Source organism: Strix uralensis, chromosome 4 (assembly GCF_047716275.1).
Source record: "Strix uralensis isolate ZFMK-TIS-50842 chromosome 4, bStrUra1, whole genome shotgun sequence".
Taxonomy (NCBI): Eukaryota; Metazoa; Chordata; class Aves; order Strigiformes; family Strigidae; genus Strix; species Strix uralensis.
The window spans coordinates 99,993,623-100,009,084 of record NC_133975.1 but is presented as its reverse complement, the minus strand read 5'-3'; the positions used below and the strand labels follow the sequence as shown (position 1 = coordinate 100,009,084).

Sequence of the window (15,462 nt, the reverse complement as noted above, 5' to 3'; positions counted from 1 at the left end):
AGTGCAGAGGTTATGTCAGAATGACTGACAACAGTCAGACAGCCAACGGTCATTCAACCTTCCTGTGGGAGCATCCATTCAATGGGACAGCAGACACATTGAACCAACCCAGGAACCTCCCCAGGAACAAGCTATTCACCTACTCATTGATCTTCCTGCTACCATTAGAGTGTTGTTATTTATATTATTATTGGTTGGAAATGTAACTGTACACAGTTCTTCCTTGCAGAATTCACTCTTTTCTTTCATTGAACTATGTCTTAGGTCTACTAGACAAAGAGCAAATGGGGAGCATTTTGGTACTAAAGAGGAAATACAAAAGATAAGCTAGTTGTGCCAAAGGTCCATCTAGTGCAGTATTCTGTTTGAAACAATGGTCCTAAATAAATACCTAGAATGAGTAAAAACAAGGGAAGCAGGTATGATATTATCCCCTGTTCACTTCAGCCTACAATTACTTTAAGATTAGTAGACTTGGTAAGTCAGATGTGATTTCACTGGTTTAAACAGCACCACAGTTTTTTAATTCACTTATAAATAAAAACTAATATATAGATGGATCTGTACAAATGATGCAGAGGTCTCTAGAAATCTAAGTTCTTTCAAGGTTTATTGATTTAGAATTGCAGAATTGGTGCCAAAATGCTGGCATGTTGAAACAGTCTCAGAGAAAAACCTATGTAATTGTAAACTGTAATCTGTGATGTGCCCTTAAAAATTAAGTTTGTCACAAATGGTTTCTGAATAGATAGACAGATCATATATGCCTCACATATTAAACACCAGATGATCCAAATTTGTCAATGAGTGCAGGCCTGATATCATTGTTATAAGATGCTTTTAGTTCTTCTCTGTCAACAAAGCACTAAACAAAGTTTCTCAAAATTAATTTTGACATTTTAGTAGGATGCTTGTACTTTATGCATTTTATGCATGTATACAGACACTTATGCATATACGGATAGATCATGTATACATACACCTACAGCTGTCTAGAAGATACCAGTTTTCCAAAAGACTATTATTTTTTTCAGACTCCTTGTAGAACTATTTATCAAAATCACCCCTTCCAACTCATTACAGAATAGATTGGGTTCTCATTCTGTAAGTTTCTTTACATCTATTCTCTTAAGATTTTCACCTTATAGCCTACTGCCTTTAACAAATTCCAATGTTTATTGAGACAACTAACATCAAGCGGCAAAGCCACTGCCTGGATCACCATAAAAAAGTCTAGCATCTTCCAAACGGATTATGTGAGGAAAGCAAATCAGTTTTTGACATGTTAGCAAACTTAGATAATTCTTCCTTATAATCTATGACTTTACAAAAAGTCTGTTTTCTGACTGGTCCCTCCTGCCCTACAGGTCACTACATGTAAATCTTCAACAAGAAAAATAAAACTCCATACAAATAAGTCATCTGGTTAAAAGCTCAGTAGTTCTTCAACATAATGTGAAAACATGGTAAGAGCAATAGAGTAACCTATAAATGAATCTTAGATCTTAGTGGCAGAAATTCTGAAAGAAATATGAAGTTGTACACAGTAGCTTTAAAACAACCTTACCAATATATTGCTAGTGGTATGTATCAAGGATAAAAGGTGTATGTTCTAGATCAATCTTGGGTCAAGCAATTAAAGAATTTATTTCCATTTAAAGTTTTAGCCAAGATTTTTATGTACAACTGTGCAATACATAACCTTTAGGTGTCACATGCTATCCACTTTGAATAAGGACGAGTTCTAACTTTGCTACATAGCCTTGGCACCAAGTGGTTGAATTTTTCTCAATCTAGTATCTGTGCCCTTAAAAAATAAATTTCCCATCCTAAAGGACAGAAGGCCACTGCCCTAAAGTAGGATCTAATATATTTTAAGCTGCCTCACAGGCATAAAATACTTTCCTATGAAAATTCAGTCAAGAGGCAACATTACTATTAAAGCAATTTCCCCACGTCTTTGATAGCAAACAACAAAATTCCTTTCTCCAAAATTTTATGTGAGATGTTCTGCTAAAAATATATATACAGTGACTTACAGTAGATACAATAACAGCACAGCCTTGAAAACTGATATAAAAAGTTTAAAATTTCATCATGTTAACAGTTATTTAATATATCAGATCTCTTGACTGGATAGTTTGGGTAGCAATAACAAGATTGCAAAGCCGCCTCTGTGGCTTAAGACCAAATTTAGCTACTTTTACCCTTTTAAAATGTTATTTCAAACACACTCATGAATCACATCAGTATTTCCTAATTGCTTATGTATATTATGATCTGATTAATTTCCCCAAGTACTACTTTAACCATTTTTTTTTTTTTTTTTTTTTTTGAGCAGCAGCAGTGTAGGTCTGCTCCTTGAACTATTATACTTGGCAAATTCTTTGTTTTTTTAACAGAAAACCCAAGAAACTCAAAGTGAAATTTTCCTCTTCTTTCAGGTTGGCAACTGTTGTCACATTTTCCATTTAGCCTAAATTAATAGAATTTGGTAGAAAACCAAGTTCAATTTTTATAGCCTATTTCAGACAGCATCATATTATTTAAAAAAATATTTTTGTTTGGCCAAATTATATATGTTAGTCACAACAACTACATCATTAGTTAGTGACTGCAAAGCTTGATTTCAAAAGGACTAACACTTAAAAATTATCAACACTTATCTACCTGCTTCAGTATGTCAGTGCAAGGACTCCTAACTGAGTGCCTAATCACGAGGGCTTCTCTTTCAACAGAAGAAACAGTCCCATTTCAAGTAAGAATTTCTACAGTCCAGGTGAACTATACTCAGCCCATATTAGAATTTTTTTTAAACGATAGTAACACTGAGACTTGATAAACACATAAGTACTAAGAGTCTTTTAGTCCTAAGCATTTACAGAGTGAAGCCACATTTAAAACTAATTATATATTCATTTTAATGCTGCTACCAGACTGTCTTTCTATCCCTGTTCTCTTTTGCCTTTTTATATTCCCACTTCATTTTTTTCTATAGTATTAAAAAGGGATTATGTAATATGATGTTCTGGTGAATGCAGGACCTCTTCTACTCCCTAATAAATATTCAAAAATATTTTGCATACATCCTGTGAACAAGGCTTGTGAAATCATAATGGGATGACTTATGAACATTCATCTTGCCTATACTGAAGTATAATCTAGTCAACTGGATGGTATAGCAAATCATCCTGACACGTTTATATTAATGCATATTTGAAAGAGAATAAGAAAGAAATAGTCAAATTTATGTTAAAGACTTCTAAAGGTTTAACAACATCTTACTAAGTATATATGTCAGCTCAAGCTAATCCTCCTACTTCTAATACATTCTGTGGTCTCAGCACGGTGCCCATAATGCTCTCGTGTGTTATGAGGGATTGCCTCTGAGAAGTTCACCATCAGTACTACACTTTGTTCAATAAAACTTTACATCTGGTTTTAGGATGACAGAAAGCTCTCTGTCTCAAATTTGCATTACAAACCTTTAGTTTCTTTTGACATCAGTAACATCAGCTATAATAATTTCCAGTAACCTGTTACAATATGCAGAGTATACATAATCCTGGTTCTCATCTTACTGTTTCAGGTACAAATTTCTCTAATTTATCTGGACAGTTTTAAATAAATGACAATTTCTTTGCACCAAAAAAAGCACTCATCTAATCAGAGGCTCATTTGAGAAGATCTGTGGCAGTATTTCCTCCTTTCACTCCAATGATTTTAAGTTCTAATCAGAAAAAAAGTACCTTTATTTCTTTTCTGTGCTTTTGCTAGAGGAGACAATACATTGCAATTCATGATCTTCCAAGAATTATTGAAGACTATTTGCTACTCTTATGACATGATGGAAGTCCACCTGAAATCTACTGAGACTGGAACAGTTATCTCCTCAACTATCTCTTTTGATTTCTGAGACATGATAATTTCTGTCTTTTCCATTATAGATACATGTCTGATGAATACCAGTGTCTAGCATCCCCTGCTACGTTATTAATATTATCTTTCCTCAGTAGAAAATGCGTCTGATAATAGTTGAAGACTCCAAAAGGACAGAGCTACTTGTGGGATTAACAATGTCTAACACATGTCGGAGATCAAATATGTCACTGACGGATCATCATACAAATGGTTAGCAACCAGCACTACCTGAGCTGAATTAATAAATGGCAACTGAAAAACTGCTCTCTCACTATCATTTGTGGTCTGGCAGCCACATCTAGGAAACAGTATTTTGTAAAATTCTGTTTATTAGGTCTGCAGATTTTCAAGCCAAGATCCATACATTTATCCTCTGTCCTAGTAAAATGCTATTCTGTGTTTGAAAGACAGTTTTACCAACTATCTGATGAGTAGCATAAGCAAATTCTGTTACCCACCTAGGCATACTCTGCAACAGAAAGTAACCTTTGGAGGTAGTAGAAATCACTACAGAGACATCCAAATACTCAAAATATCTTAGGGCAAGACTACAGAGACAGGTATGAGCAAGTTTTGGCTGTGCTCAGAGCTGACATGACACAAACCACTGCTATTTTGGAAGCCAGTGCTGTTCCCTCTTGTGACTTGCCACATCCAGATTCATGCATTCTATAAGCAGAAGCAGCTTATTTGAACTTGCCTAAATATATTATATGTGTGTTTCAAATTCTATTCAGGTAATGAATTAAACTTCTGGGTAATGTAAAACATGCCCCTTTTTCTTCCTTAGTCCTGAATCCAGATTTAGGAAGAAGGCTGACAAGTTAATGGGCTGTTGTAGATGAAACATGAGGACCACCTTAAGGCCCAAGAAGAAAACAGGAATACACTATGAGAAACTGGAAGAAGCTGTGGTCATCAGAACTTAACAATCTCTAACACCTTGTGCTGGTGTTATAGGCAGGTTAAAATATCATGGTATTCAAAAGAAAGACCTAATATTAGTTCTGGTATCTTACATCTGTGAAGCACACTAAAGGACACACACATTTGCAGTAGTTCTGCCAGTCAAAACTAAAGACTGCCAATAATAACTGAGACTATAAAACATAGACTATGTCATCTTGCTTATGGACGCTGTCTAGAAGATACTGAAATTAATGGGAACATCTTGGAGACCTCATACAGTGCTTTTTTAACTGAGAGTTAATATATATTTGTGAGTACATTTTAAATTATGAGAAGTATAATTACAATAATAGTACAAAAGACAGTCAAGGACATAGTTCAGTAATATGCTGCATCCTTTGGAAAGCTGAGGAGTCTGCACTGGAGACTACATGCCTTTCAAGGCTCCAAGGACACGTGCATTAACAAATGTGTCTTAAGACACATGTGTCTTAACAATAGATTAAAAATTAGTCTTCTGATTTTGAATCAGAAAGAGTATATATTTATAATAGTCTTATATCAGACTGAAACTATCAGTAAGACACACTTCAGCAACAACTATTTTAATGTGAGCAATTATTTTCATATATATAGCATATTTCTTCTTCCCATTACATGAACTTTCTGGAAATATTCCTTAAGTAGAAAAAAGTTATTTTTAAATTCTTCATCAATGAATTAGTGCTACTTGTAAATTTAATGTATTCTATATATTCTACAGATTTACAAGAATCTATTTCATAACAATGGGGACAATGAAAAAATTTCTATAATGACAGGAATTATTATGACAGTGAAGAGATCTGAACACAACCAGAATGAATATATCACAATCACAACAAATCTTTCTATGTCTATGCCATTGGTAGTATGACATGAATGGAATGGAATCAAATTTTTATGCGCACAATTTATATATTATATTGAGCAATATATTTAATAAAGCGGATTAAATTTATTTGGAAGTAATTATTCTATGTCCTGAGAAATATCAGAAAGAGAGCAGGCAAAACAGTAATATTAATCCCATGCCAGGAACATGTTTTATCAGGTTTCCTTTTAGCTCTTAAACAAGATGTAGTAAAAACAACAACATTCTGTCAGACTATATGTTCATTCCTTGCTTCCTGGATTAAATATGCTTATTCTATGCCACATTTTTATAGCTTTCAATTCCTGTACTTTAAATCTATTAAACAATGTCAAGTTGAATTTTCTTCAAAAATTGCTGCAGGTTAAGAAAAAAAATAGGGCAGTAGAATATTTGAGGGCTAACATTTATGTCAGCTAATTAATATGGATCAGTTGTGGTCTGCAAGAATTTTTAAAGTGCATGCATGTTTGAGATAAATATAGACTAAGGATCTGATTTTGTTCTTTCTCAAATTGATAACAAAGCTCTTACTGACTTCAATACAAGTATGTTCTACAAGTTTTGTAGGCCTGACAGATAAAATAAGCTTTTGTGCTCTTGCATAATGTTAGTTGTCCCAAATTGAGCATAGCCCAAAATAAAGATATACAACATAAGAAATAAATTATAGTTGCAACATTATATTTATTGTTCTGTATTCTCTTTACTTGGTAAGGGAATGAGATTTTGAAAAAATAAACATTGGGAAAAAACAGTAAATTTTTTTGGTTAGCAAGTTCTCTTTAAATAAGTTGGTAAGAAATCAGCCCATGTTCAAAATCAGACACCCTCTAATCTAGAGGACACAATACCATTTCCTTGGTTTAAAACATTAATATTTCATTATTTATTCTCAAAAGATTGCCCGTTAGCACACAGAATTTGGTTATTTCAACACAGTTCTAGATCATGACCAAAATAGGCTACCAAATGGACAAGTGTTCAAAGACTTTTATGCAAAAGATTCATTCTCCCTATGTCGGACCCTCAGGTAGCTGGATTTCTCAGAACAAGTAATCCAGGGCATTATCCTGTTTGGACTTCAAAATGTCCAAGAATAGAGCCTTTCTATATAAGAAGAATGCCTTGTATCCAGAAAAAGAACAAACGTATTTTAATCATAGAATCATAAAATTTATGTTGGAAATTTAGGTTGGAAAAGACCTTTAAGATCAATGAGTCCAACCATTAACCTAATGCTGCCAAGTCCACCAGTAAACCACATTTCTTTATATACCTCCAGGGATGGTGACTCAACCACTTCCCCAGGCAGCCTGTTCCAATGCTTGACAACCCTTTCAGTGAAGAAGTTTTTCCTAATATCCAATCTAAACCTTCCCTCACACAACTTGAGACCATTTCCTCTTGTCCTATCACTTGTTACTTGGGAGAAGAGATTGACACCCGCCTCGCTACAACCCCCTTTCAGGTGGTTGTAGAGAGAGATAACGTCACCCCTCAGCTTCTTTTTCTCCAGAAGCCCAGTTCCCTCAGCCGCTCCTCATAAGACTTGTGCTCTAGACCCTTCTCCAGCTTCACAGCTCTTCTCTGGACACGCTCCAGCACCTCAAGATCTTTCTTGCAGTGAGGGGCCCAAAACTGGACACAGTATTTAAAGTGCAGCCCCACCAGTCCCAAGTACAGGGGGACAACCACTTCCCTAGTTCTGCTGGATGCACTATTTCTGATGCAAGCCAGGATACTATTGGCGTTTTTTGGCCACCTGTCCTTGAAAGACACTTCTAAAATATCTTCTTCCAATTAAACCTTATGTATAAGTAAACAAAAAATACCTTACGCTTAGTATTAACACCTGGTTTCTGTCATTGTAAGTCTTACCTGTTTGTAGTGTTTCAGCATCAAAGACATTCTCCTTGAAGAAAGCTCTAAAAGACAAAGGACTTGCACGGCAGTCTTCTGAAAGTTTCTCAACAGCTTGTCTAAACATAGCAACTAAGTCATGAAGAGGTCCATCTAAATCAAGCTGAGAAGTGGATGGTGAAATCAAGCTCAGACGTACAGAGATTGATACACAAGATGCAGAACTAGACTCCACAGATTCACACTCAATTTGGAAGCCCTCTGACAACATCTTCATTGCAAAATGTTTTCTTTGGAGTGGATCATCAACTGCTGCAACAACATGCCATTCAATGGCAGCATCTCTGGGTAGGTGAGATATTACAACCACAGCAAGCAACCCACACACTGCAGTTACATCATGATATAGCTCTGAATCTTCAACCTAAAAGATAAAGAAAATATTGTACATATTACAAAGTTGGTAGAAATTAATGCTGCTCATATTCAGCTGATATATTAAAAAAAGTATGTGCAGTACAGTTATTTCATGAAGACTGTTTTTCCCCTAACTTTCGTTCTTATTGAAAAGTCATCTTGAGCAATTATGAATTTGTCTTGACAGTCAATATCTGCTCATTTTTGCAATCTAAAACGACTACTATGCCTGTACCGTTTAAAAAAATGCTGATCATAATGTATTTTACACTCGTTCTGCAATCAAAAAGAAGCCTTTTTGCAGACAGCAACTTTTGCCCATAGTAATGGTGTTTGAAGAATAAAAATGGTAGGAACTACCAAAACTACAGAAATGAGATAGTAAAGCACATAAGGTTTATTTTAAAAGTTGAAGTACTAAAAATACAGTTCAGATACAGCAAAGATACAGTTCAGTTAGTTGTGAACAGCAGAATGTTCTTGAACAAACCCTCTTAGAAGATAAAATGTGCTTTCTTATTAGCAGAGCTTATTTAGAAAGTATGTTTAAATTGTTTTCACATCAACCAGAACATCTAATTAGCTAGCTTGGTAAGCTAACTCTGAGTAACTGAGTTCCTTTTCTTTTGATGGTATTAAAGAAGTGGGACAGGCTTTCTGCTTACTTCTTTGTAAAAATTTTAGTATAAATTGCGCTGTAGCAGTAAAATACTGAAACACTCTTCCATGAGATAGAGGAAGAAATTGTGAATTTGTAGCCATTTCAACCTAAATTAATTAATTGTACCTATGTGCATTAAATAGGGTTACCTTTGACTCTTTAACAAAACTGAGTTCATAAAATAATTATCTTGTCCTTCTATTGTTGCTATCTATTCAATCCTTCTTTGTCTGAATAAAAACATAACCTTAGAGCTTTAAACTAGGAACAATACATTTGACTGCATCCAGCAGCTAAGCACCACACAGCTGCTTGCTTACTCTTCCCCTCCCCAATGGCACAGGTGAGAAAACTTGTGAATCAAGATAAAGATGGTTTAATAAGTGAAGAAAAAAGGAAGAAGAAAGGAGAAAAACCAAACAAGCAATGCAAAGGCTATTACTCAGCACCTCCCCACCAGCAGACTGATACCCAACTACACTGTGAGCAATGGCTATCCTCCCAAAGATCCCTCCCCTTACTTTGTATGGCTGAATATGATGTTCTATGGAATGAAATATCCCTTTGGTCAGTTCAGGTCAGCTGTCCCAGATGCATCCACTCCCAACCTCTTGTTCACCCCCAGCCTACTCACTGGCAGGGCAGGTGACACAGAGATGTTGACACTGTGTAAGCACTGCTCAGCAACAGCTAAAAACCCTGGTGTGTTATCAATGCTGTTTTGGTCACAAATCCAAACCATAGCATGATACGGGTTGCTATAAAGAAAGTTAACTCCATCCCAGCCAAAACCAGTACACACATTTAGGTCTGCTGTTACCTTATACTTAAATGCATATACTCATACTCCTATTATGTATACAACAAGGTCTATTTATGGAAAGCAACCCCATTTTATGATCTACCTACTCTCAAAAAGTATGAATTTACATTAGCTTATCAGGTCTCTGAACACACTTTTTTTTAAACAACTGTTCAAATAGTTGAACAGTTAAAATGCTTATTCTGACCAGCAGATTATTTTTTTCTTACTTTTCCTCCATTTTTATGAAGATATTAAGCATGTTTAATATTAGTGACTTCCACTATGTTCTTTGTGTATACAGATAATAACTTTTTTTATATACCAATTCGCTTACACCACAGTGCATAGTAGTAATATTGTCCACTGCCTGACCTCTGAAAGGAAAAATAATAACAACGCAAACATGTCATTTTGCCTGAAGTCGATAAGGCCATATAACTCACAGTACCTTCAATCCACAAGCTCAATTTTCATCCACTCGCTCTCAACTTTGAGAGGAAGAAATAATGACAGGTTACAGGCACTTTATTTCAAAATTCACTCACAAAGTTATTGACAAGCATTTTGCACAGAATATCTTTGATACTTGACCCTCGTGAGCTGTTTACATGAAAAATGCACTTCTATATTAACGATAGTGGAGTCTAATTCTATACCAAACATGTAGCAATTGCTTTAGCATTTCTGGTTTTGATATGGGAACAAAAATAGGGATAATTTGTCTCAAATTGCAGTCACTTCAGTCATAATAAAATCTCACTGAGTACTGTTTGCTTTCAGTACTTTCATTAGGCTAGCCGGGACTGTTATTAAGGTACCAACATATAAATGTTATATTAGCACTTAACAGGAGGAGCACAGTATTCTCCTCTAGGAGATGAATTCTAACCTTGTCAATATAATTCTGCTCTGAGTGCTGTAAAACAGTTTGAAAAGATGAAATACTGTAGCTTTGCACTGAGGAAAAAAAAAGTCATGCTCATTCAGGCTTAAAGGCCACGTTGCTGGCCCAAGGTGCTGAGGTACTGTTTAGAAAAAAAAAGTCTAAAGAAGCTCTCTCAGGTCACATCAAGCACTAAGACAAACTTTTCTACTTCCCTGTACTTGTCTTAGGTTGTTAAATCAATTACTCACTATTTCTGCTTGCCTTCAGCTGCCATTTAGAATATGAAGAACTACATGAAAATTAAGGCCAGGAGAAAGTACATTTCCAAACTTAACAAATGAGAATCATTCTGTGTGAAAGACTATTCATGGTGAAACCTGTGCAGTACTATAGCACTCATAACCTTTAACTTCAGAGTTTGCACAAAGCACAAGTGATGGAGCTACTGGGGACTAATAATCTTTTATCAGCTGCTACAGAATCTTACAGAAATACTTCTAACAATGACCTCTCCTGACTTATTTTCAAGAAATCACTGACATTTGTGTTGTACATGAATGCTGCTGCATTTATGAGTTACTTTTCAGAAATTTACAACTGTCTTAAACAGCTGGATATCTTTATGATAGCCTGTCTAGTAAATGAGAATGAATATAGAAGGTCTGCTAAGAAACTCTACTCATATGATGCTGGAACAATATACGTAAGTATTAAGAGTGAAAATGAAGAGGAATTATTTTATGACTAAGCTGCTTTTTACAATTGATTCTGCACTCTTATCAAGGAGATTCAGCACTTCTGTCAGACAGCTGTGGTACTATGAAGAAAAACGTTTTTAGAGTTCTTGCCCAAGGATACTGTTGTAGACTGTTCTATAAAGGAGAACAGCTTTTAGTCTAGTCCTTCTACATCCTCAGTCTTGGGGGGGGAAAAAAAAAAAAAAAGGAAGAAGAACAGGATACAGCTTGGCTTGTAATTCTTCAAAAAGAAGTGTCAAATAATTCTGGGGAACCTCCAAAATTCTTATTGAGAGACAAAAAAACTGTTGGGGCAAACACTGTTGAAAGCAGTGATTCCTTAAAGTATATATGACCTGAATTTTACAAATTTTTACAAATTTCATTAGGCTGTAGATGTAGCTGTCATCTAAAGGTATTTGCCCTTAAATGCTTCTGTCTATCAGTAATCAAATGATTTTCAATTCATGGGAGAGGGTCTGCCTGTTGAAGAGTCCAATTTCTACTTGTTAGCTTTTCCACAGGATTTAATCCTTTCTAAGAACAAATACTGCAAAGTAGCTTTGCACCAGAAGTTCAAATGTCATAGGGGAAAATGAACAGATTGTAAAAGTTCAATGGATGACTTCTGAGACAATATGGAGACAGATGCTACTTCTGTGCTATACTTTCACATGATCTGATTTAAAGAGGGCTGGAGAAGGAAGCCAGGTAACATCCTTTCGCTGTGCAAGAGACAGCCTCTGAAAATAAATGACACTGTAACAATGACTTCTTTCAGGAATGGATGCAAATGGGATCTCAGAGACCACACTATGATAGGATTCTGATTCTATCATGCTATAAAATGGAAGATCCCAAAACTTTGGACAAAAATTTGATATGACAAGTGATTTAGCTCTAACTGAATCTCACGTTAGACTGTCCTCAAGACATGATTCACAATATCCTCCCTCTGCCAAAAGGATCATCTGCTACTCAGTTTATCAAAGGTGGGAAAGATGGAGTTCCAGAAAGTTTGGAAAAGGAAGCCAAAAATCAGATTTTTCTAAATGCATGCATTGTATCTATATCATTCTCTATCCAGAGAAGGACTATGAACACTCATTTTTAACATCTTGCTTTGAAAAAAACACAACTCAACAAATGACTTTTCCCACCGTGAAGAAAATACTGATATTCTTCTGATGATACGTACACATTTCAATAATTCAGGGGAAAAACAGAAGGTACAGAGAAGATTTTAGGGGGATACAATGTGACTCTATTATTTACCTGACATTTTATAATACCTAAGTAGGCCGATGCCGTATTACTGTAAGCACTAAGGAGAGTGTCATACTAAGCTAAGTAACATCTTGGAAAGTCTTCATGGACTGGTTAATAAAGAATCACAACAGCTGACAGCAGTCAAGAAAGCAAGTAAAACATTATGAATTCTTAGGAAAGGAATAGAGAATAAAGTGCATGCCACTGCAGAAATTCACAGTTCACCCACACCCTGAGTAGGATACACAACTCTGGATCTTGCAACTGAAAAAGGACATATTAGACCCAGAATGTGTTCAGAGGAGGACAACAAGGATGATCAGAAGCTCTGGAGGGTCTAACTGGAAACATTCTCTAACCTTCTTAAGGAGAATATAACAGAGGTTTACAAAATCATACATGACATAAGAAGGGTGGATATGGATAAGAATTGATTTTTCAGGCTTGTCTTTCTGTACAAGAACTATGGATCATCAAATGACATTAGTAAAAAGCATGGTTTCAAAAGGAATGATGGTGGGTGACACCTGCAATTCCTTGATGGAGAATGCTGTGGTTGCAAGAACTTTACAGGGATTCAAGGGGAGCCTGAACTCAGAACTCAGAACACAGATTCAGTGGGGATTATAAAAGAAACATATTAAAATTCTTAGTTAATTCTTAGTTAATTCTTAATTTATACAATAGTTAATAATTTATATAAAATTAATTATTTATATAACTGTTTAAATTAATTTAATTAATTTAAATATGAATTTAAATAGTTTGAAGTTGGGAGAATATTAGGGTGGATATACGTTTTTCCTGTTTTTACTATTCACATCTGCTTAGGGCTACTGTTTGAAGTCAGAATACTAAGCAGAGCCTACACCATTATGGCTATTTTTATGTTCTTACATAAGAATTTATGCTTATGCTGATACTAGTGGTGTGTTTGGTGAAGAAAAATGACTGAGCTTTCTTGACTGACTTGTTGAATTTTCACAACTAGTCCCTTCCAATATTTCTGTAATTCTAAGGGAGTTTTATGTTCATCTGTGATATTCCAGACTGATTTTATAGATGAATGGTGAACACAGAGTCAAGCAGAAGAATGAAGAAAACAGCTTTGGAGTGCTTTTTCAGCTAGTTGAGCAGAGGTATTGGCATCAGAATATTGGGCTGGAAGAAGTGGGAGTTTGATGTGGTTACTCCTGACCTCTTTCTGAGAAAAAAAAATGCCTCCTCTTCTACTTTTTCCCAAAGCAGAATCACAGAGAGAACTGGAATCCTGCTTTTAGGAGGGCACATATATCTTCAGTCCCTGCTTATACTGACAGAGACAGCACAGACAACCAAAACACAACAGAAAGTCCCAGGCAGTTCCAAGCAGGAGATCTGTCTGCTTTAGGCACCTGCCACAGGAACTGGGACCTTGAGCCCTATTACACTGGAGCCATCCAGACAGTCCACTGTGTTTTAACCCCTCTAACGAGTTTCTGCAATGGATGCTTAACTCAAATCTGCAAAAGTACACTGATGATCAGCTGGAAATAAAACGGGGTCAAAGTGCTTGGCTGAAAACTTATTGAAGGCCACAGTACTAGTTATCAATTGACATCCAATTCAGTAACGTATCTGATAATGACAAACGAGAATGGGAACTTTTCCTGTAGTTTATATTCATGCATAAGCTGAAGCTGAAAGGTAGTTTGGTAGAAACATTCCTTAGTTAACGCTTTTATGAACATGTCTAATGCAGAAATACAAGCCCTTTCATATCACAAGAAGGAAGGTTAACAACAGAGGTTGTCAATTGGTTTTAAACCTTGTAATTAACCTGTATCTTTACAGTAAAGTAAAATGGTTATCTGAAGTGCTGTGTGCATAATGCTTCCCTGAGCTTTGTTCAGATACAAGAAGTTACCACATTTGCCTTAGTTCTTAGTAAAGATTCGCTCAATTTTCATTGCGCATATTCAGGAGAGCCACAGAATACTCTCACACTAATGAATGACTAATGCATTCACAATACTGCTACAAACCAAACCCAATGCAATGAGCATAGTGAAATAAAAAAGGCTAGATGTAAGGATTGCAAACTAATTTACATAGTGTTGTTTTAAAAGTGCTAACCTTAAGAAAGAATTTCTCTAACTAATAGTGTAGTTTTTTCTTTAAAAAAAAAAAATCAGAGGCAGACCTATTGAAATTCCAATGAAAACACAGGAATACTGAGTATAGGAGAAACCTACACTCAATGCATCGTATAAGCATTTAACTATTTTACTTAATTTAATTGAAAAAGGTACACATTTCAGCTATTAACATTTATTATATAAATTTGTTTATTTTGACTATCCTCCATTTGTTCCAAATGAGAAATATTATTTTTGTTGTGTGAGTAAGCACTAAGGTCTACCTACCTCACAGCTGAATATGGAATCAGACTATGAGACAGAGATGAATGCGTAATTGCTGTCTCCACAACGAATTGACTTGGAGAACAAAAAGAAAGGTACTGTGATGTTACTTTTAGAAGTTGAGTTTATGAAAACCTTCTATGGTATGCATTATTACACCATTAGAGCGGCAAGATTAATGTGCCTTTAAATAATACATTTAAAATTTCTTTTACACTGCCTGCATTAAACAGAGTGCATCAAACTCCTGAGATCCAGTTTAAGCTTTGCTAGAGTCTCTCACAACAATAGGTTTATGACTTTAAAAAGTAAAGATTCCACTAGGAAAACTGCGTAAGAATAAAAATGTCAGTTCCTGAAGAAAGTAGGATAGAAGCAATCCTTTTCAACATCCTAGTTTGTCTAATAAATAGGCCACATGCATTCCTGGTATAACATGCCTGAATTCAAAGAATGAATACCACAGTGTTTTATAACAATAAAATTGTTAAGAATATTCTTTTTGCGAAGCTTACAAAAATAAGGAAGTCAGACATTTAGTATTCCTTCCTGAAATAAAACAGATTATTTGCTGTATGCCAAAAATACATTAAGACAAGACTGGCAGACTAAAAATGAGGTCTTCTAAAACCTGAATATTTATCATGGAATAAATACTGTTAATATAAAAAGAAACATG

General features: G+C 35.3%; 1 protein-coding gene across 2 annotated transcripts in view; it reads right to left on the bottom strand.

The window, feature by feature from the left end:
- DPH6 (diphthamine biosynthesis 6) overlaps window positions 1-15,462 on the bottom strand; it is a 217,788-nt gene that overhangs the window by 32,867 nt on the left and 169,459 nt on the right. For both annotated transcript variants that reach the window (XM_074868193.1, XM_074868194.1), the window contains one exon: window positions 7,625-8,030. In XM_074868193.1, coding sequence (XP_074724294.1) covers window positions 7,625-8,030 — 406 coding nt within the window. The remainder of the gene's footprint in view (window positions 1-7,624; window positions 8,031-15,462) is intronic.